Below are 23,638 nucleotides of genomic sequence, written 5' to 3' on the forward strand. Positions count from 1 at the left end.
GAAACTTGACTTGTAACCATGCCTGCTTAATATTAATGAATGATATAAAAACAGCCCTTGTTGATTTAACCAAATGTATTTAGTTTTGTAGCACGAGTAACATGGAATTATTTTTTCTAGGTATTATTACTGTTTGACCCATAAATGTGATGACAATGATGTGAATGAGAAGCCAAATGTGGCTGAATTTAAGGTTGTATGCCGCATTACAGCCAGAAAAACACCCATGCTAGTTGTTGATAGGTAATTGTTTTTTGACCCTTTTATAACATTTCCTAGACTTCAGGTAGATTGGTGTTACACAACAAAGAATTCTGGCCTGGAATCCAAAAGTTTGGTATTGAACACTAGCCTTGTCCAGTGATGCTCCATGATTGAGACAGGCCATTTAGAGTGACCTTATAAATACACTGAACAAAGTCATTTTGATTTAAAGCTAAGTACTTGAAATTTTATCATCTTCTGATTTTTAGTTTTCTGTGCTAAAATACACTTAGAGTATGATCATGTTTCTTCATATATAATAAAAGTACATTGAATAAACTATATAGTGTTTCCAAAAACCTTGAGCTCCTATAGAGATTTTAAAACGAGGATGTAGTAAATTTCTCATTCTTAACCAGCACAAGACAGTAAATACTTTATTTATGAAATAATGAACCATGAACTAGAACTAAAATTAAATTACACTAAAAGTAAGTTGTGATCTATGTAAAATTCAACTCACCTTCAGGAAAAAACATGAAATCAAATTTTTAACTTTGGGGACTCTGAGTACAGTTGTGTTTCTGCAGTGATGAAATTCACAGTGTGTGTTTATTTTCTAGGAGGCTAAACCACTAGAGGATTCGGCATGTGGGTAAGATGACCCTTGTTTAACTATGCAGTGTGTGATCATCGTGCTGTCTGGATGTGGCAGGAGTGTGCAAAGGGTAGCTGATAGCTGAAGCCCCGCTCTTTCCACTCGCATCCTTAGTGACAATTTTGTGAACTGCGGTGAGAACTGAACACAGTAGAATTCTCACAGGAGAGTCAGCTTTGTTCTTTGCAGGGAAAGGAGATGTCATGGTCACTCTCATGGACACTCTTGGCAACCTGATTCCTTGCCTCCCGGTTGTCTAGCTGGACAAGGGGACTGTCCACCTTGTCTGAAAATCACTTGAGGTGGGTAGTTACCTGCAGGGCAATCTGTCCCTGCAATCTAAAAGCGTTTGTTGGAACTACTCTATCACTGCGAAGATCCTTCATTTGTGTTGGAGGTTCTTTAGTTTTTCTTATCCTCACTTTGGAACTGAGGAAAAAGAATAAGGCTCAAATTTACTCTGTGGTGGGTTTTCTTGTTGTTTGGTAACATGTGTGACAGATGAAGTGTTCTACTGCTCTGGGAGTGTAGGGAATGGAGGCTCTTGTCTCCTTTGGGTGTAGCTATGACAACAATACTATAAGTCAATCTGTAGTGTGTGTGGTGGAGGGACCTCGATGGCTGCAGTTATCAGAGTGTAAATATCTAGTGCAGAGTGCAGACACCTAGACCCTCTAAGCCAACAGCCCTCCTTTTCATCCTGACTTGTTTTCTCAGCTCAGAGTTTCTGCCTCCCTTGCTGATGAACAGCTCACTCTTTGGTCTTTGGTGACAAACACACAATGTCACATTTATTTCTCTTGATCCAAATCATACATTGAGAAAAAAACCCAACTATTTAATCTTTTTCTCTCAAACAAAAATGAAGTTAGTGTAACACGAACATTGTCCTTATTTCACTCATCCAAACAATTGGGGCGTCTGATCCTCAGATGCCTGAAAGATACTGAGATGAAGGCCCAGCGTCCACCAGCACTGGTCTTTCTTATGTCATCCGTTGCTTTACATCACCGCAACACCATGATCTTCTGTTGGAAGGACACTTGTCACCTTACAGAAGAGCAATGTGACTTAAACTGTAGCTGACATTTAGACATTTTTCAAAAGCATTTAATGTTTTGAAATTTTGGCAAAAAAAGTAATTATTAGTTAAAAATGAATGCATTCTTACACTTTTAATGACTAAGGGATTGAAAAGAAGGAAAGCACAGATGAGGTTACACACATGCTGGTTTTCTCTCCAGTCACAGTGCACACTGCCTGAAGAATAAATATGTGGTTGCTGTTTTTTGGGCTAGATGTTCTTTAGCAATGAAATAACAGAGTTGAATATAAAGCATAGCATTTATGCCAAAAAAATACATGGTCATTTGGACCAAGTTAGAGAGCCAGCTTTGTAACAGGTCACCTGCAGTGGATACTAGAACAACGTTCAGCATAGAATATTGAGGGTTCATAAAAGAGAGAGTGGCCCTTTCTCCATGGGGAGAGGTCGTGTGGAAAGAGGAACAGATGATCCATTTAGAGTTTGAGGAGAAGGGCCTCATGGCTGAGGAGATTGTAGGAACTGAAAGTCTGATGGGACTTAGTGCATTCGCAGTGAGATGGCTGTGGCTGTGGCTGTGGCTACGGCTGTGGCTGTGCCCATTTCTGTGTCTATGTCTATGTCTGTGACTCTGTCTATGTCTATGTCTGTGACTCTGTCTATGTCTATGTCTGTGACTCTGTCTATGTCTATGTCTGTGACTGTGTACATGTCTGTGTCCATGCCTGTGTCTGTGGCTTTGACGGTTGAGACAGGTGAGAAGAGTCTGCAGAGCAGGAGGTTCCACTGTACTGTGCGGGAGTCTTTTCCCTGTCAACAGTGAGGAGTTGCTGAATCATTAGAAGCTCTTATGATACACCCGCCTTTCAGAAAAGCTGCTTTAGAGAAAAATCAGAAAACACATTAGCAAAAACAACGAAATGAAAACCAATCCTGGACTGTTATGCATGTTATTTTGCCATCAGATACATACACTAAATGCCTTTTGATTAGTGTTTGCTTTAACTCTCAACAGTTGTGCATATTATTTTAAATTTTCCAATGCATTTTCAAAGTAAGAGGCTGTCAGTGCATCATTTTGATAAGTATCCAACACCACAGTGATAAACTCAACTTGAAGAGTATTAGTGGCATTGTAATTCCAAGTCCTAAATATTTTTACTCTGAGAAGTTTTTTTATTATTATTATTTACCCAAGAAAAATTTCCAGAAATGGAAGTATTGCTCAGATTCAAAACTGGGGTGTGTGTGTACGTGTGTGTGTGTGTGTGTGTGTGTGTGTTCTGGTGCACTTGTATGTGTAGATACCTATGACCAAATGCATATGGAAGCCATAGCACAACTTGGGACACTGTTCCTCAAGCCCCATCCTTCCTAATTTTTTGAGGCCATGTGAATGCTAAGTCAGTAACCTTCCTAAGTTGATCAAATCCCGTATGACAGACTGGTGCTTTGATTTGATTTGTTTCTCTTTGGCTGAGGGTGATTGAGAATTAATGAGCCTAACTGGTGACTCATACTTATTTTTTTATGATGAATGATCACACTCTGTTTCTGTAGAAGTGAGATGTTTGTCTTAGTATATTGCAAGAAAGTTGTATGTTGTCATTCATTCAGGCCATGTTGTCAGGAATGAATGAAGCATGGCAATGACATTTCTTAAGAAACCTTTCATCTCTTTTTCTAGCCCTGAAATCTTATGAAAACATGGGTCGAAAATCATCTAATAGTCTCTGATATCCTTGTCAGTCACGGACAATGAGAAACCAGACCCTGGTGACAGAGTTCATCCTTCGGGGCTTCTCTGAGCACCCACAGTACCAGCTGCCCTTATTTATCTGTTTCCTTTCTCTTTACTCTGTGGCCCTCCTAGGTAATGTTCTTATCATCTTGGCCATCACCTGCAACCCTGGGCTCCACACCCCCATGTACTTTTTCTTGTTGAATTTGGCTACCATGGATATCATCTGCACCTCCTCCATTATGCCAAAGGCCCTGAAGGGTCTGGTGTCAGAGAGGAACCCCATCTCCTATAGTGGCTGCATGGCCCAGCTCTATTTCCTTACATGGGCTGCATCCTCAGAGTTGCTCCTTCTTACCGTCATGGCCTATGACCGTTATGCAGCCATCTGTCATCCTCTGCATTATGGCAACATGATGAGCAAAGCATTTTGCAGCGTGTTGGCTGCTGGAGTGTGGGCGCTCTGTGCTTTCAACACAGCCATTCACACAGGACTGATGACACGCTTGAATTTCTGTGGCCCCAATGTCATTACACATTTCTTCTGTGAGGTACCACCTTTGCTCCTTCTCTCCTGTAGCTCCACCTATGTGAACAGTGTCATGATTGTCTTGGCTGATGCTTTTTATGGCATATTGAACTTCCTGATGACCATTGTGTCATATGGCTTCATCATCTCCAGCATCCTGAAGATGCGCACCTCAGAAGGGAAGAAGAAAGCCTTCTCTACCTGCTCTTCCCATCTCATTGTGGTGTGCATGTATTACACTGCTGTCTTCTATGCCTACATAAGCCCTGTCTCCAGCTACAACCCAGAGAAGAGCAAAGTGGCTGGTGTACTGTACACCATGTTGAGTCCTACACTCAATCCTCTGATCTATACTTTGAGAAACAAGGAGGTCAAAGCAGCTCTCAGGAAACTTTTCCCTTTCCTCAAAAATTAAAATGTGATTCCTGAAGCTCTTCTCTTGGGATTGGTATTGCATGGTGGATTTTCCCATGGGCACATGATGGGCTTGTTTGTGCATGGAAGGCTAGTAAGCAAACCTTTTCCACCCAGTGCAGTGTCTTTGTCAATGACTCAAAGCTCTGGTACCTGGCAGTGACTAATAGAACAGTATGCTTGAATTTAAGCTCACACATCTCTGAGCCTGAGACTTGGGGGTCTATGGGCCTGAAACCAGGGTGTTATAGTACTTTATTAACAGATAAACAGAACCCTTTAAGATGAGAGAAATGTCCCTGAGCCTTAGTCTTCCATCTGTATTGAAATGCCTTTCTTTTGTTTGGATCCACAACATTCATGGGAAAATTCCACACTTAGAATTTGAGTGATATTTGTGGACCCCATAGCATTCTGACAATTTCATGACTGTAGAATTGCTTCAGGTGACCTCTGATCCCCAAAATATCCACTCCTTCTATTCTCCATCAACTCTTCCTGTTGGAGTCCTATAAGCTGAAAAGGCAATTTTTGATGTTAATGTGAACTATTGTTTTTGCTTTCCCATTTCTTCTCACTAACATTAGACTCAAGGTGACACAATTTTTTAGGTTCACCTCTTGGCTTTAACTGTAAAAACTCCATCTTTATTGCATGATGACGTGGTTTATTGACCTAGAAAAATACCCATGGTTTCTCACCTCCTGAGTTGGTCTTGAATTCTGAGGGTCTGACACAGTTCATTGTCCTGGGCTGTGCACAAGTGATACGAGTCACCTGTAACAAAAGCACTGTAAGAAGGTAACATTATCCTTCTGTTGTTTCTGGATAAACCTGGGTGGACAAATCATTATCTAATTCTGAGAGATCTTAAGTCTATTCTTGTGTTAGAAACCCTTGTGGGAAAATCCACTCTCATGATGACAGGAAAGATGTGAATATTTAGCTATATCTTTGAGAATAAAGAAAACCACATATTGTTTGCAGGATTATATAGAAACTAAGAATAGAAGTTGATATTTGATTTAGGAGAGATGAATTGTCCCTGAGTCTTCATCCATATTCTCCTTATCCTTCATCAGAAGCAAATGATTTTAAACATGAAATTTGATAAGTAAATGAATTATAGTTGACTATGGCCTTTATATATAGATTCTTATGGACTAGGTCTAATCTCCACAATGAAATTATGACACCCTAGTAATATCTTGACGCTTTCAGTGATCTTCAACTCTTCTCAATAAATACCACTTTGTCAACAGCTACTGATGACTCAGTATGATACTAATAGATTTTCAGTATGCCATGAAGAGTATTTATTTTTATACCTTAGATTCTAATAATTTTTCCAATCTCTATATCTTACAATGGATTTTAAAGGAACATTTAGACAAACATTTGGGCCTTAAGTGAGCATTAACAAATAAGAATTTGACACAGCAGATATTTGAGGTGATGTGTAGGAAGACGGTATCCCAAATAAACAGTTATTTGAAATGACAAATACAGGCTTCAAGGCAGTGCTGCATCTCAAGTGCCAAGCAATGTTGTCATCCAAGGTCAGAGAGCAAGTGAGAATGTGGCAAAGGCTTGCTATTGATTGGCAGAAGCTCTAAATCAGTTTGAACTCTAGTTTCTTCCCAAGTAAAATAAAGACAAAAGTCAACCTATAGATTGAGGGAAATTACTGACAAAATGATACCAAGTGTTTTGTGTAATCAATCATTCTTAGTGGGTGTTCACTGAGGACCAGAGTAGGTGTGGAAACATGAATATTATACTCCCTGGTTCAAATAGACTATTGATGGCTGGCTGGACTACTGGTGTCAAGTTGCATGAGAGCACAGTTAACTCTCTGAAATGATTCAGTGGAGAGGAGCAGCTGGGATGGGCAGTTGAGAGACCTTAGACCAGTAGTTACAGGTGAATCTTTTTTCCTCAATTTTTTTCTTTGCAGATGTTTTTTTTTTTAATTTCAATTAGAAATAAGATTGTTTCACATGCGAATCCCAGTTCCCTCTCCCTCCCTTCTTCCCCTACCATCCCCCCCCAACTAAAACCCTACCTATCACATATCCTTTCTGCTCCCCATGGAGAGTGAGGCCTTCCATAGGGTGTCATCAGAGTCTATCATATCCTTTGGAATAGGGCCTAGGCCCACCCCTGTGTGTCTTAGTTCAGGGAGTATCCCTCTATGTGGAATGGGCGCCCAACGTCCACACCTATGCTAGGGATAAGTACTGAACTACTACAGGAGGTTCAGTAGATTTCCGAGGTTTCCTAGCTGAAACCCACGTTCCTGGGTTCTGAATCAGTCCCATGCTTGTATCCCAGCTATCAGTCTGGGGACCAAGAGCTCCCTGATGTTCAGGTCAGCTGTTTCACCACAGGTGAATCTTGTGTCAGTAATCTGTAGGGTGCTGAATACCACCAGAGCATTTCAAGAGGAGGCAAAGAGCAGAGTTCCCTGGAGATACCAATTTCAACTTTCTCTTAGTCTGAGTCCCCATTAACATCTTTCAGTCTGGACATGTTTTTCTTGTCTTAGTACTCCAACAGGTTAAGATCACTCTGTCCTCCTAGACCAATTGAACACTGTTTGACCTTTGCTTCATCTTGCTACTTAAGCCTCTTTCTTAGCTGTCTGGTGGAGTGCCTGTATCTTCTTTTCTTGCTATTGTCAGCTGGGGAGGCTAGAGTCAGTTTTCTTTAGTGTGTGGTCACTGGTAAGCCGCCCATGCTCTAGTCGATGGCCCCACACTAGTGTGTAAATGGTCAGCACAAATTTGGTCTCAGTAACTTATTAGAAAATAAAAACTAAATAGTGCACGAAGTTGTGAGGAGAAGGAGGTAGGGTATATACAGAAGGACTTAAAGAGAGGGATGAGGGATGAACGTGATCAAAATACACTATGGGTACATAAAATCAGCAAATAAATAATTTAAAATATACTTTGTAAAAGGTCATGCTCAGAAAAAGCATTAAGCACCTATGAACCAAGGTGCAAGGTTGATAGAATGACATGATATATGGCCCAGAAGCAAAGCCTCAGAGCTTATCATATAAGGTTAAATGACAGGGAACAAGTGCAAAGCATCAGAGAACAGCAAGAGCTAAGCAAGAGGAATAGCCATTTGTTCAACATTTATTGAAGACTTAAAAGAACAAATGCTTGGCGGGGTGGGGGTGGTGCACACCTTTAATCCCAGCACTCAGGAGGCAGAGGCAGGGCATCTCTGTGAGTTTGAGGCCAGCCTGGTCTACAGAGTGTGCTCCGGGACATCAAGGACTACCCTGAGAAACCCTGTCTCATCCCCTTAAAAAAAAAAAAAAAAAAAAAAAAAAAAAAAACTTTTGTGTGCCAACAAGTGGCTGTTGGTGGTGTCAGTATCTTCCTCAAAAAGGGCTCTACCTCCAACCTTGAAAAGATCTGGGTTGTTACTGCTGAATTTGCATTGTCCTGGTAAGGAAACTTTGAAATTCAGTTGTGATTGAACTGCTGATAACTTGGACTTTTTAATTCTTTGTTTTATCTTTACTTTTTGAGACATAATATAATTATATACACAATTTCCCCCTCCCATTTCTTCCCTAACTCCTTGCTTTCTTCCAATTCAATGGCCTAATGTCTCATGGACATGCTACTACTGCATGAATCAGGGAATCATGGCACCAGGAAGGGGAGGTAAGGGTTGAACTTCTTCTCTTACCTTACCTTCAGCTTTGCCAACCACAAAAGCCTGCTTTCCTAGCAAGCCGCAGACGCCCCAGTAACTCCCCCTGCTAGGATCTATGTACAGCTTCTTTGTCCCTCACATCGAGCTACACTTGGGTATGAGTAAAATACAGCACCAGCCCCGAGAACCTCATCACCTGGTGGGAGAAATGAAGACAGCAGGTCCTGGAGGACAGAATGGCAGTGCACTCGTAAGTGTAAGAAAAAACTGTGAAATCTCAGTCAAAGAGAAGAGACAAACAGACGCACAGAAGGAGCAGCATCTGGGAAGGCTTTGTACAAGATCTAGAGACAGAGAAGGAAGACAAGAGAAAACCAGAAGGGAAGGAAATATGCCAAGGCTTTGTCGAAATGGGAAGATAAACACTTTCCGAGAAGAGCTGACTTACACTGAGGTATGACCAATGTATAGCACCTAGCCATTCTTTGAAACTCTGACTAGTGTGTTGTTGAAGGATTTTGTAGATGTAATTAATTATACATTGTCTCATTATAATTGCAGTTAATTATACATTGTCTCATTATCTAGGCAGGCCCCATCCAATCAATCCATTGAAAGGCAGGAAAAGCAGAACTGAAAGGAACTACCAAGAAGCAGCAATGCAGTTTATTAAAAACAAATTAATACTGCCCATTATTCAAGTGTAAATTAAGGAGGGAGGTGTTGATAACTCGCCTTCTAGAAGTGACCACATGACCTTTATGGTTATGTTTCCTTGCTGTTCATGGTAGCCTGCTGCACTTTCCTCAGCACAGTGGGATAGTCTGCTCTACTTTTCTCAGCACAGTGGGATAGCCTGCTGCACTTTCCTCAGCACAGTGGAATAGCCTGCTCTACTTTTCTCAGTACAGTGGGATAGCCTGCTGCACTTTTCTCAGCACAGTGGGATAGCCTGCTGTACTTTTCTCAGCACAGTGGGATAGCCTTTCTCACCTTTCCAGCAATTACTTTCCTTAGGGTTTCTTTTCTCCCTTGACCCCATAAAGCCAGCTTGACTATCACCAAAGAGGCATCCACTCTTCTCCCTGGAGTCCCAGCCTCGCCCAGCTCCCTAAGGGATCTCTGGACAAGACTCTCTCCTTTTCCCGCAGTGGCAAGCCCACCCTCTGCAAGCATGCCACCCACGCTCCAACTGGTCCCGCAGGTACAGATTAGCAGTCTTCTACCTCGGCCACTACTTTCTAGGGCTTTTCCCCACGGCCACTAACCATTTCTCCCAGTTTGGCCCCGAGAGAGCGAAGACCTGCGCATCCTGTAAAGAAATGAACATTCCGTTTCTGTGATCCAGATCCCCGGGCTTCAGCTACAGGTGGCCTCCCGGTGGACTACAGAGCTCCTGCTCTAAGTTAATGACTGCGTGGGCTATGTGCAGTCTTGCCTCTCTGAAAACTGAACGAGGCTGTAGACAGTGCTACCTCAACACTTGTGCTGGCAATGAGGGACACTGAGGCAGGCAGGAAGCCATAAAGACGGAAGTAATAAGCGATCGACTAACTAATGCCTCATAAATAAGTGAGGGCTAAAAGCTAGGTTGCCAGGACACCTTCATGGTAGAGATGGGGCACAGGAACAACCTCCACCCCACCGCCCCCGCCCATCAGAGATTACTGCCCCACCGGAGCCATAGGAGAGAAGGATGAGGTGGAAGGTGGGGTGTCAGGGCTGGCCAGGGTCAGGGGCGGAGCCTGAGCCAGAGGGCAGGGCGGGGTCCTGGGCGGGGCCTGACCCAAATGCTGGGCTAGGCGGCTGCTGACCACTGTGGCAGGGAGCTGCCGTGGGTGACACGGTCAAGAAGCTGGTGCGCTGCCACGTTGAGCTTCGTGGGCTCCTGCACCCACGCCAGCCGCACTCACTGCCCGGCGTCATGCCCTCCTACACGGTCACTGTGGCCACCGGCAGCCAGTGGTTCGCGGGCACCGACGACTACATCTACCTCAGCCTCATTGGCTCTGCGGGCTGCAGCGAGAAGCACCTGCTGGACAAGGCCTTCTACAATGACTTCGAGCGTGGCGCGGTGAGGACGCGCGCTCGGGACCCAAGGACTGGGGAGGGGGCGGGGACAGGGGCTGGCTGCAGCGGGGCAGGACTGAGTCCCAACTGTGAGCGCATCTGGGACTCTGACTGCAGCGCCAGAGCCTGTGCATGTCACGGCAAGTGGGACTTAGGTATTGAGGAACTCTGGGTTTCCTAGTGGCGAGACCCCGTAAGAGACAATGCTGCCAGTGTAGGTTCTGCATGGGGCTGGCTTCTTCCGTGGGTGAAGGCATAAAGTCTCACAAATGGGACCCAGAACTTGTGAGAGGAGTTCTGTGGTCCTTGTGTCTCAGCTATTCTACTGAAAAGCACGGAAAGCCCTGTTAGACAACCTTCTGTTTTGTGTAGGCAGGGGTTCAGTGTAAGTCAGGGAATCAGAGCCCAGAGTTCCACTTGGGCGTGATCACTGTTCTATCCCTATTGTGGACCTCAGTTTACCAAGCCGAAAACAGGTTAGGTCCAATCTTATCCATGAGTCATGGGGAAGTCCAGTCCCATTTGGTGGCTTCCCTGCACCCAGCCCTGGAGGAATTTCAAGGAAGAAAATTCCCTAACAGCAGCCTTTGGAAAGCCTGTCAGCAGGTGCATGCAAGGGGACACTTCCTCCCTGAGTATTAACCTCTCTCTGGAGGGAAAAAAAGATTTCCGTCTTTCCTTCTAATACAGACTCTGGAATCTGGTAACTCAGGAGCCAAAGTAGCCAGTGTTCTTGCGTCTGCAGCCCCACCCAGGCGCTGTGGGAGGCTATTCATCTTGGATGCTACTGTTGTGTACATTCTAGCTCGTGGCTAGCACAGACAGGTCATGGTTTTCAGGGTCCTACTACATGTCCAGTGCATAAAACTTGATCAGTGAGTGACTAACAGACACTGAAGGAATTCAAAGGGTGTCTTTTTCCTTCTACCACCTCCAGATCTTAAAACACAACCAAAATGCTCAGATTTCACCAGGCTGCCTGCTTAGTTTATGGTTAAGTCAACCCACATGAAACTCTAAGTAGACTTGACTCCTATCCTGAGACCTGGTAGGCAGCCAGGAATTGCAAGCTACTAACCAGGCTTGAACTCCCTTCAGGTAAAGGTGTATGTGGCCCCTCAGAATGGCATCTCATGCGTGGTTTCTGCAGTCTGTGAGTTGGCCCCGAACTGTGCTGCAGCAGGCAAAGTGTGGCATCCGTTTGGGATGGGGACACCTCTGGGACCTTCAAAGCACTTTTGTTTATTTTCACTATTTTGGGGGTTCTCCCAGTATCTAGGGGAAAGGTTACTTCTTCCATACCAATGGACTGCAGGGTCCTTCTCCACAAATCTATTGAAGCACAGACTATAAGTGAGCTCAGACTCCATGGCACAGGACACATGGCGGTGTGTCGTTTCCCCCAGGGGGAGAATAGCAGTGTGGCCATCGTAGGTGACTGGATAGGAAGTGAGAACACTGTTCTGTTCATTATTTACGTTGTTCTGTTCTGTTTCCCAACCTGAAAAGACATTCAAGTGACATTGCAATTAAACACCTCAGCAAGAACCCCAGAGGCAAATTTCAGGAGAGATTTGCATGCATATTTCCATGGGAGAGAAGGACGTGCAGGTTAAGCGGAACTGCTGTCCTACAGCTGAATGCAAAAAGAGCCTTAGCAAAAAAAGAAAAGAAAAGAAAAAGAAAAGAAAGAAAAAGAAAACAGCTTTTGAGAAAGTTCCTGTTGATGCAAAGTTGCTACATACTCTGTCTTGCGCATCCAGAGCTACTTCCTCATTCTGTGGCCTGTGTATCTTCAAAGTCCAGACGTCCCTTTTGGGTAAAGGTAGAAGATAAGGCTTGCTGAGAAGATAAAGCTTAGAAAAATGCCAGTGTTACCATGAATAACACGGAAAATGGCTACCATAAAGGTCCTAGGATCACTGCCAGCACCCTCTTGCTATGCACTTGGATAATGGACAGTACTAATTTGTTTAATAAGTTGCACTGCTGCCCATCCCCCACTATTCCCATAAGAGTTCTGCATAGGGATTCAGGTCAGGAACCGAGTCATTTGCAGATGGGGTTCTCCTGAACGCCAGTCATTCAGTGGATTCCTGATGTCCGTTGAGGACAGCCCAGATAGAACAGGAACCGCCTTGTCTCATGAGCTAGTCCTACGTGGAACAGCTTTAACAAATTTGGAGATTTCAAGGACACCTTAGTTGGCTACTTCACCTCCTCAGCAGTACTTTGGAAAAGCTAAGGATAGCATGCTGTTGAGTATATGGTTCTTGAATATAGTCAGACCATGTAAATTCATCTTATAGATGATATGCTTCTTAAATATGTGTAACAAGTATTTATGGAGAGTAAATTCTATAGGACCTCTTTAGGAGAAAGAGCATCGATGGAGGACAAATATTTCTCTTCATTAACCATATGCCAGTCATCCTCGCTGCCCAGCTCCCCCGCATCCTGCCCTTCATCCTCCTCTCCTTCCTTCCTTTGCCCCCCACTCACCCTCTAACTATCCTTTCTTTTCTACTGTAATGTCTTTTTACTTCTCTATCTTTCGGCCTCCCCTGACTGCCCTCTTCTGCACCCCTCATTTCCCCACTTCTGTCTCCACACTCTCTTAACGACTGCCCCCATCTCTCTCATTCTCTGCAGTTTTTGGTCTTTGCATCTCTTCCTTTCTGTTTCTCGTTCCCGGTACCCTGGTCTCTCTTTTGCCCTCCAATCTCCCTCTTTCTCTACTTCACAGCCTCATCCTCTTCCCACCTGCCTCTCATTAGACCCCATCCAAGATGGACAGCCCAGTTGGGTCATGCCTTCACTTCAGGAGAGATCCATCTTCTCTCCCAGCCATCCACGAAAGGTTACACATAGATAAATGTGGACAGTGAGTGCCTGAGGAATGACATGCAAAGTTGTCCTCTGGCAGAGATGGAAATAATAAATGAATTGTTTATAAAATGTTGATAGAAAGCACTGCTACGAGATGATTGGTAGCCTGTAAGGTTAAGATATCTTTTATTGGGTAAACACCGGCCAAACACAAGCCAGAGCGTGCCAGAGGCAGCACGGCAGGGAGGCCAGAGAGAAGGGGCCCCCATGTGCCTTGCAGCCCCTAAAATCCCTATCATGCGTCATCCTGACCTCACCTTGACCACGCCATGACAGGCGTGGTCAGGCACACCTGCAGCCAGCTCTAGCAGGCGTGGCTTACACTGTCCCCTACAAAGCACAAGCAGAAGCTGATCAACTAAAGCTTTTGCTGAGATACGATGTTTATGTCAACAACAGGCCACACAGGTCATTGTAAGATCATAACTGAGCTGAAATTTCCTGTTGCCTGGTATATCCACTATGTTTAAGCAGACAAGTACTCACTATTATATTACAATTGCTTACCATATTCAGTGCAATCTTAATATTCTTCACAGACATATCACTTGGAAGCAATAGGCTGCACCATGTAGCCTGGGCTTATAGTATAATTTTTATCTATGTTTGTGTAAATATATACTATGATAGAATCACCTTACAGTGTGTTTCCCAAAACATATCCCTGTCACTGATATATGACTCTATTTGGAAACTTTAAGACGAAATATACAACAAAGTTAAAAACAAAAACAAGAGATAAACAACAAGGGGGTAAGGGAAATCATCTGTCTGGCCCCTCCTGACTTCGGCTCATGAACTCCATGTCTCTTGTGTCTCTCTCCAGCTTTTTGGCCAGTGTCCAGTGCAGTGGTACCTCTGTCTGTGGGAGCTGTGCCCTAGCCTTCCTCCTCAGTGTGAATTCCCTGCACTTTGGACATTGTTCTGCCAGCTCCCCATATCGGCATCTCCTGGCCTCTCCTCTCCACTCTCTGCACCTCTGAGGTGATCAATCACCCGCTAACACCATCTCCTCTTGGTCTCTCAAGCCTCAGCTACCCCTGTAAAATGGAACGGCCATCCACATATGCAGTCATATGCCCAGCCCTGAGCACCTGTGCCGACACTTTAGAGTGCCCACCATAAAGAACTCAGTGTGTCAAAGCCATTGACAACAAGTACAGTGTCATCCCAGCATACTCACTAAGAAAGCGGGGGAAGATCAGCACATTTGGTGGCTCCACATACCCTCCCAAGGCCTTCTTTTGTGGGACAGCACATGGCACCCTGTATCTTCCTGGAGGGAAGCCTTTCTCTGCTTTCTGTGATCTTGTAGCTACACCCTTGTAGTTCTAGACCCTCAAACAACATAATTTATCTCTAAGACTTCATGGGTTCTAGTTGAGCCCTCAAACCCTGCTTATTCTCCTGTCACATCCAGGCCTGAAGCCATCCTCTCCAGCCTCTCAACACCACAGGAAAGCCACTTCCCCTGAAGCAGCTGTCCTGGGGCTGGGTCCAGGCTTTCTTGGTGGCCGCCCTTTAGTCCTGACCACAGGCTGACTTCCCTCTCCTCCACATGCACTACCAGTCCCTTCCATGGTCCCCATCCTTACAGGAGTCCCCCACGCACCCGAGTTTTGAGCCCAGGGCTTGAACTTATAGGTTCAGTTTCTTTCTCTCACTCCATGAATTGCAGTGCAAAGTGTGGCTCCAACTGCTCACAGATACTGCAGAGTGCCTTGCCTCATGAGCTCTCCTGGAGTCTGAGAATGCAGACCATGTAGTTCTGACATATACAGCAGGTGGACTGTGCCCTTGGAGAAAGGAGGCTACTCAAGCACCCTGCCATTCTGATTTCTCAATGATCTTGCAAGCTAGTTGCTATCTCTTCTTGAAAGATGAAGAAACACAGCTGGGGAGATATTCAGTCACTAAAGTGTTCACCTTGCAAGCGCAAGGACCTGAGTTTGATCCGTAGACCCCATATTTTTTTTTAAAAGTCACACCTGAGGCCACATTGTAATCCTAGGTCTGGGTAAAAGGAGACTGAGGTTTTCTGGCTAGCCAACCTAGCCCACTTTGTCAATTCTAGGCCAGTAGGGGACACTGACTTGGGGTGGGGGTGGCAGTGCCTGAGGAATGACATCCAAGTTTGTCCACTGTCCTCCACACAAAGGGGGGAGGAGGAGGGTATCTAAGAAGAGGAAGAGTAGGACAAGGAGAAGGGGAATGAGCAGAAAGGAGAGGGAGAAGAGGCAAAGAATGGGGAGGAAGAGGGAGAAAGGGAAAGAGAAGGAGAAGCAGGAAAAGGGGAAGAAAAGGAAAAAGGGGAAGAATATGAAGACCAGGGGACAGAGAAGGAGGAGGAAGAGGAGTAATATGAAGGGGAAGAGGAGGGGAAGGAAGAGGAGGAGGAGGAGGGGGAGGAGGAGGAAGAGGAGGAGGAGGAGGGCAAGAAGAATGAAATAAAGCAATTTGATGAGGTCATATGGCCAGTTTGCACCTACAATGTGAACTCGAGCCCTAAACACCTGGCCCTCTGACCCTGTTCCCCATCACTGCCCCCCACTCCTCAAATGGATTCAAAGTTTCCATCTTGATCCATAGGAGAGTTGTGGGCTCTGCACACACATACAAGGGTAGGACTTAGCATGATGGCAAACCTCACTGGTGTCCAGTCCCAAATCATTCTATCCTCATTATGTTCCCCTAAGTGTTCCACACCCCCCAGGACATGTGAGGCAATCCAATCAGAACCTGTTCTGACCCACTGAAGGTCTCAGCGTAGAGATTTCACTTCTTCCCCCATCTGTGGAAGCCACATCTCTGCCCTAGCCCCGTAGATGCATCATGAGGCTTTCTGACCTCATCCCACCTTGTAGTGTAGACAAAGCCTCTGCCTGGGGGTCTTCAGGCCCTGGGTCATTATCCTCTGTGTGGTCATGATAGTGACCTTTGCTCTCTGTAGAGCAGAAGTGATGTTTCTTGGGGACATCCAGATGGGATGTGCCTCTGTCCCATAGGAGAGACACTCCTGTGCATGCAGGCTCTTCTGAAAGGGCTTGCGATGTGTCATCCCACAAAGGAGCCTGGTTCTTCATGCTCAGAAACTGTTCCTGGGGGTCCGGAGCATCTGGACTTTGCCATGGCCACCACATAAAAACTTTTCAGTGTCGTCAAAGTTGAGAGGAATGTGAAAACACCCAACTTCTCACTCCTTGTAGGAAGTCTTCCAGTATTCCTAGTAGCTGGAAGAGAGACAGAAATAGTGGGTCAATGAGATCTCTTATCACATGTATAACTCTGTGTTCTTCTATTGATGGAAAATCAGGATGTTTGCCTTGAAATTGCCTTAGCAAGTGCAGGCTTCCAAACCTGGTAGACACTGGAACAGTTTCCCCTTGCCAGTAATTAATCTACAACCACCCAGAGGCCATGGGCACTGATGCCATGCCCAAACGCGCCCTAGAGGCAGGAGGCAGGCAAAAACTCAGTCACTAGGGCCCAAGTGGAAGCACTGTCCACAGTCTGGGGTGGCACCTTCTAGCAGCAGGGTGGCCTCAACTTACTACAAGTGCCATGGATGCATGGAACTGCTCATTGTTCTCAGTTTCTGAGGCTGTGAAATTCATCTGTCCCAGGAGGACTTCAACCCATGAGATCGACTTTACTCACTTTATTGGCATCCTGAGACTGAGAGAGAGATGGAGTGGCTATAGCAGGAAGGCATGAAATGGAATTCCAGATCTGTGAATTAATAGCTGAACTGGGACTTACTGGGCCTCAGTGTCTTCTCTATGAAATACGTCATAATTCCCCTACCTCTCGAGAGTGCTACAGGAGTAGCACTGCAGTCATTGTCTGCAGGCCCTTGTACATTATAAAGGATTGTTCCATGGAAAGGCCAGCCTGCATCCTCCAGAACATAGGGGCAATTGAAGAGGACCCTCACCAAGCCTGGCTTTGCAGGAATTGGTAGGAGCCTGAGTACCTTTCCCTCCTACAGCCTGAGTCAGACATAGACTGAAGACATTCCCAGGGTCACTAGAGCCCATCTGTGTAAAGTCAGGTTCTTCCAGGGGTGAGCCACCTAAATGAAGAGATTCCTTAAGAATCTTGGGTAAGCCAGGCTGCAGTGGCACACACCTTTAATCCCAGCCCTGGCTGACCTCAAACTCACAGAGATCCACCTGCCTCTGCCTCCGGGGTACTGGGAGAAAAGAAAGTTGTTAATGTTCCTCAGATGAGTAGATGTTGCAGTAACAGAAATGCTAATTGCCCTGGTTTGTCAATGTTTCTTCTAGACTTATATTGAAATGTCCTGCTGTACTCTGTAAACTTACGATTACTGTCAGCTATAAAAATTAACTGTGGACAAAACAAAACCACCCCATCTTGTTTCAGATCAGGCAAGCCTGAGGATCAAATTGGCATAAGCTAAAAATAGTAGGAGAAAATCACACAAAGTTGCTAAATACAGCAATGTATATCTTAAGATTAAATGAAGACTCACAAAAGCAGTGAGAGTCCATTGTTTATGACCTGAAATGTATGAAAAGCTAGTTATAAAGAAAGAGGGCTGGGCTAGGGAAGCTAGGTGACGTGACTATGGATGTTGAAGGTAGCTAAACATGTCTAATGGTACAGATTTCTGCTTTCCTTCCGAGGAAGACCTTCATGAAAAGGCAAAGGTTAACGTGATCTTGAACTGCCAAATTTATGTTGTTTAACTCTAATAATGCTTAGTATGATGGAGCAGCACATTTAGGGAGGAATGTTCTCAATGGCTTCAGAATTCAGGCCCGGGGGGGACAACAGTTGATTCTCCTGTCCTCCTGCCCAGGTGGACTCATACGATGTCACTGTGGATGAAGAACTGGGTGAGATCCAGCTAGTCAAAATTGAGAAGCGCAAATACTGGCTGCATGATGACTGGTACCTGAAGTACATCACACTGAAGACACCCCACGGGGACTACATCGAGTTCCCCTGCTACCGCTGGATCACAGGCGAGGGCGAGATTGTGCTGAGGGATGGACGTGGTAAGCTGCTCAGACCCCTGCCACTTTAGTCCTGGAGACTAGAAAGTCTCCCCATCTCAGAGAGCCGTATTTCTGGGTGTGAAAATGACATCTCGGGTGGAGCACACCTCTGTATCCCGTGCCTTATAGGAGGTGTGATCTTCCTGGGCACTAACAAGCTCTAGAATGGAGCTAATAGCCCAAGGACACACACCAGCTGTGGCCTCCCTCTGCACACTGTCCTGGGAAAATGTGGAGTTGATGCCTTCTTCTTTTGCCACTAGGTAATGAGGGTCTCTTAACAGGCACTTGTAAGAGTAGTCCCAGAAATAGGGAGCTCTGCAGGTTAGGGGAGATGGGGGGGAGGGTTCCAGAGCCACAGGACATCTCCTGAAAGCCTGGAGACAAGAGAGTTAGGCTAAGACTGCCAACTGGAATACCAGCTCCAAAGGCCAGAGGCAAGCTGGAGTTCACCATCATCTTTTGTCACCATCCATTTTGTCACCTTGACAGACAAGTTTGGTATGAAACAAAGCATCCATCTTACCACATGGCTCAGGCCCGCTTTGAACTTTCAGTTCTGCTGTTTTAGCCTGGATATGCAGGGCCGAGTTTGGTACCTCTGTAAGAGGCCATTCTTTTTCAGGGGTCCCCAGCTAGCTGATAAAGAGGATTGGAGAAGGAAGCAGTTATCAAAGGTCAGCAAAGGCCTGTCTCTCTCTCTCTCTCTCTCTCTCTCTCTCTCTCTCTCTCTCTCTCTCTCTCTCTCTCTGTCTCTCTCTCTCTCTCTCTCTGACTGACACCCCTTGCACACTAGCTGCTTGCACACATGGGTTAAACTCAAGCCTTGGCAAACCGCTCCCTTGTAGCTGTGGCCCTTGAGTTTGCTTTCAGTCTCCATCTGGAATGATAAGCTGTACCTGCCAACTGCCACTGCAATGAGGAGGATGCCTGTTGCTGCTCAAGGCAGCAATGAGCCCTTCTCGGGGACACAGATCCCCTGCCATGCTTCATTCTTCACAGTTGGGAGATGTAGATAAGATGAGGTTGATTTAAAAAAAAAACCACCACCCCTTTGATAAAATAAAAGTGAGACCCCCCCCAAAAAAAAGGAAGTTCTTTTCTGTCTGGTGTCTTTGACCTTCAGGTCACGATCCACGTTCCACTGTCCTTGATGTGGAGCTTAAACCAAATTCTGGGAATATTTCTGGACTGGATACTTGTGTTTAGAAAGATTTTTGCCACTCCTTCCCCAACATCAGCAGGAAACAGACAGACAGACAGACAGACAGACAGACAGACAGACAGACAGACAGACACACACACACACACACACACACACACACACACACACACACACACACACACACACTCATCATTCAAGTCAGCCTGTGGCTAGAACAAGGAAGGCGCAGGCAGGCTGCTTTTCTTAACCCAGTGTTTTGAAGGCATTAGAATCCTTCTTCTGTCTGCCCTACTCTCAGTGAAGTCTTTCTGCTTTCTGTAGCTTTCCATAGCAACGTGCAAGATGACACAGGCAGACTAGGATGGTCCAAGGAGGCACTGAGAGAGAGAGACTTTAGGAAGTGCCTCCTCTGTGGGAAGCACCTCTGTGTGTAGGGACAGCACCATGGCTAATCCAGATGAGCTGAGAAAACAGAAGAGCATAGGAGTGACGCAAAGGGAAGTGTTCTAAGGATAGCCCCCATGAGGAGCCATGACCTCAGAAGAGAAGTGGACATCCTGGGAGACAATGGAGAGCAGACCGGGGAGGAAACCCCCGGCCCACCTCCACATACACACACTCTCCCAAGGCCTCCACTCTAGTCTATTCCCAATGCTGAGTCTAATGGGAAGCCCACTGAAGCCATCCATTTTGTCACCTTGACAGACAAGAGAAGAAGGAGGAGATCTTCGGAGACATAAATAATCTGGCCGGCAAGTTCCATTAAGCATCAACTGTCTTTGCTTTAAACAGTCATTTAATTTGGTTAATGATCATAAAGATCTGGAATCTTGGAAAGGCTCTGCTGAGTAGATCATCTGTGTCCCCCGTGTCTTTAACTCACAGGACTGGGCTGGAGGAGTCACCACCTCAAAGATGGTATTTCTCTCCCATGACTAGGGCCTCCTTGGCCTCCATCTATGCATAACACCCCATTCATGAAGGCATCTCACAGCATGGTCTCAGGATAGCTGCATTTCTTACACAGTAGTTGACTTCTAAGAGTAAGAATTCCAAGAGGGAGAGAATGGAAGCTGCCAGGCTTCAGACCTATACTTGGAACCAGTATAGTGGAATTCTACCACCTATCCTTGAAGGGGAAGGACACTGAAACCCCCTGAACAAGGATGTCAGTTTAGAGGTCTGGTTAATCTATGGGGCCTCTGGTAGTGGATCAGTATTTATCCCTAGTACACGAATGGACTTTGGGAGCCCACTCCACATGGAGGGATACTCTCTCAGACACATGGGGGATGGTCTAGGCCCTGCTCCAAATGATATGACAGACTTTGAAGATCCTCCATGGAAGTCCTTACCCTCCCTGGAGAGCAGAAAGGAGATGGGATAGGGGGTTGGTGGAGGGGAGGAAAGAAAGGGAGGGAGAGGGAACTGGGATTAACATGTAAAATAAAATAAAAAAAGCTTGTTTCTAATTTAAATTTTAAAAGGAAGAAAAAAAAAAGAAACCTCTCAATTTAAAGAATACCAAGCTATTTGTGGCCATGATTAGCCCACATGGCACAACAACTGATGATTTGAACAATGTGGCAAGAGGAGGGCCCACCCCCCAAGTGACCCCATTTCTCACCACAGCATGGCCTACGTCTAGTGCTTTCACAATTTCACCATTGTAATCATGAAATGATAGGATTGCCACTGTGATCCCAGCATCCATAGCATATGTGTGGTTCATTCCAGGGCTCATGTCAGCCCCTGCGAGCTGCCCAGGGGTTCTTCTACACTCAGTTGAGAAGCAGGTGAACTTATCATCCCACAGCCCAGGAAGTTCCATCAGTTGTTAGCTGGAGTCTCATAGCTGGGGAGACTGAGCCATTGTCTCGCATCAACTTGGTGTTTTGAGATCTATGGAAATCTATTCATACCAGTGCAGGTAAAGAAATGAAGCCTCTGAGAGTCAGGCTGTCCAAGGGATATTCTGGCAAGTCTAAGGTATTTGACAAAGAATACCAAATGTTCACAGCAATGCCTAGCATAGCTAGTGACAATAGGCAATTGTCACAGTTTTGACTCCTGTCAACCTCAGGGGTGTTGGGCCTGCTTCATGGTTTTGATCTTCCTATTTGGGGCTAGTTCCGTGCCCAAGGCCAGGCATACAGTGAGCTAGAGAGCTTTCGGGGCTGAAAACTAAAGGGAATGGATCTGCAGTAAGAGAACTGATAGCAGGTATCTGAGAAACAAACACAAACCTTTGAAACACTAATTTTTTGGATGCTAAACCTAATAAAATAAAAACAGGGCTTTCAGCCTTAATGTTTTTATTTAATTTTTCCATCAATTTTAATGTATTTTGCAGAAATATAAATTTTCAGTGCAATGAAATATTTCACACAGACAGCTGGGCTATATAGTGTATATAATATATCACAGTACAATACTGTATGATAGTATATATTATGAACACCTTTTCAGATTTTCCTACTTGGGACCCTCCATGCTTGCTGAGTTTGCCTTAGATTGGAGTACAGGGGATTTCAATTTCATCTGTTTTAAGGGCCCTTAGCAACTTGCCAAAACTCCTGAAATGAGAGATGGCAGGCCAGGCCAAGTGACAAAACGCTGAGACTCCTAGGCTTGCAGATAGGCAAGAAAACCTAAGACCTCCTATGGGAACAATCCATAATAATTACTATTCTCGTTTATTAAGCATTTAAGGGGGACTAACACAGTGCAGAATGCTTTACAATGTTCTCACACTAGCATGCCCCTAAGACTCCAACAAGTAGACATTTTATATGTGAGGAAGTCAAGGCAACTTACTCTGGGTCACATGACTGAACCACAAGCCCGAGTCTGTGTCTGCTTGTATCTCTTCTACACCCACAGCCTAGGTGACCACATTCGTTTTAGAGCAGAGCCTGTCTTCTGTGTAGATAGCACAAGGGACAGGAAGTGTCCCGAATGTTGGGACTTGTGTCCTGCATTTCTCCATGAAACAACCAAATGGATTTAGACGCATAAGAGCCAGAGTCCTGATACTTTCTCCGGCAGCACAGAAGTCAGCTGGATGGCATCTCAGCATAAGACGTATTGGACTACTCTGAAATGTTTTCAAATACCCACCAAAGCCTGATATGATAATAAGAAGCCTAGCCTGTAATCCCAGCACTTGAAAGTAGGAGGGTCAGGAGTTTAAGACCAGCCTTGGGTAAATAGAAAGTTCCAGGCCAGCCAGAGTTGCATGGTGTAAAGTATGTAATACATATGTAATAAATGGAATATGCTATACATATATATGCATACACACATTATATATATATATATATATATATATATATATATATATATATATATATAGTCTGGACTAGGGGCCCCAGTATTCCTGTATAAGCAGAATGCTGAGGGCTGAGTGGAAGGTGCCCAAGGAAAACCTGACCACTGGACATTATTTGGAAGCTGTCACTCCTACTCATGATGTTCTCATACTTGTCCCTCTTTCACAGCAAAGCTGGCCCGAGATGATCAAATCCACCTTCTCAAGCAGCACAGGCGTAAAGAACTGGAAGCTCGACAAAAACAGTATCGGTGAGTTACGGCATGGACCAAGTGGCCAGCATAGCTCCACCTATATTAGGTCCATGGTGTGACATAAGCCTGGCCACAGCAGATGGACGACTGTCTCGCCTCCGTCTTCAGGCAGAGAAAGTGAAGGGGTCAAAGAAAAAGGTTGAGAGCAGTCATATTGCTTTGGGGGAGATGGGCCCACAGAGTGTGAGTCACCTGGATGCTTTCCCAGTATTGTGTGGACTGCTTTAATGATTTATGTCTTCCTGCAAGTCATATCCAAGGATAAAAGAATAGCCTTTTAAATAAATGGTGATGAGAAAACTGGATACGTACATATGTAGCAAGAGAAAAACAGATGATTTTGGCATCACCAAAGTTTAAAGCTTTTTATGTTTCTTTTGTTGTTGTTTTTTTGTTTGTTTGGTTTTTCGAGACACGGTTTCTCTGTGGCTTTGGAGGCTGTCCTGGAACTAGTTCTTGTAGACCAGGCTGGTCTCGAACTCATAGAGATCTGCCTGCCTCTGCCTCCTGAGTGCTGGAATTAAAGGTCTGCGCCACCACTACCCAGCAGCTTTTATGTTTCTAAGGATGCCATGAAGAAAATGAAATGAAAGATTCTGTTGAGAAAGTAGTTGCCTTATGAGCATGAGGAACTGA

The 23,638-nt window shown here is 45.1% G+C and overlaps 2 protein-coding genes across 5 annotated transcripts in view; both read left to right on the forward strand.

Moving 5' to 3' along the window:
* Nucleotides 1-3,606: 3,606 nt before the first annotated feature.
* On the forward strand, nucleotides 3,607-4,592 carry LOC103161724 (olfactory receptor 13A1). Its single transcript, XM_027429385.1, is given in 2 exon segments — nucleotides 3,607-3,655; nucleotides 3,658-4,592. Coding segments are annotated over 2 exon segments (984 nt in total).
* Nucleotides 4,593-10,193: 5,601 nt separating this feature from the next.
* The window catches only part of Alox5 (arachidonate 5-lipoxygenase), a 45,534-nt gene continuing 32,089 nt past the window's right edge, over nucleotides 10,194-23,638 (forward strand). For all 4 annotated transcript variants that reach the window (XM_027429216.2, XM_035448983.1, XM_035448981.1 and 1 more), the window contains exons 1-3: nucleotides 10,194-10,343; nucleotides 18,054-18,252; nucleotides 22,918-22,999. In XM_027429216.2, coding sequence (XP_027285017.1) covers nucleotides 10,194-10,343; nucleotides 18,054-18,252; nucleotides 22,918-22,999 — 431 coding nt within the window. The remainder of the gene's footprint in view (nucleotides 10,344-18,053; nucleotides 18,253-22,917; nucleotides 23,000-23,638) is intronic.

Source organism: Cricetulus griseus, chromosome 8 (genome assembly GCF_003668045.3).
Source record: "Cricetulus griseus strain 17A/GY chromosome 8, alternate assembly CriGri-PICRH-1.0, whole genome shotgun sequence".
Classification (NCBI taxonomy): Eukaryota; Metazoa; Chordata; class Mammalia; order Rodentia; family Cricetidae; genus Cricetulus; species Cricetulus griseus.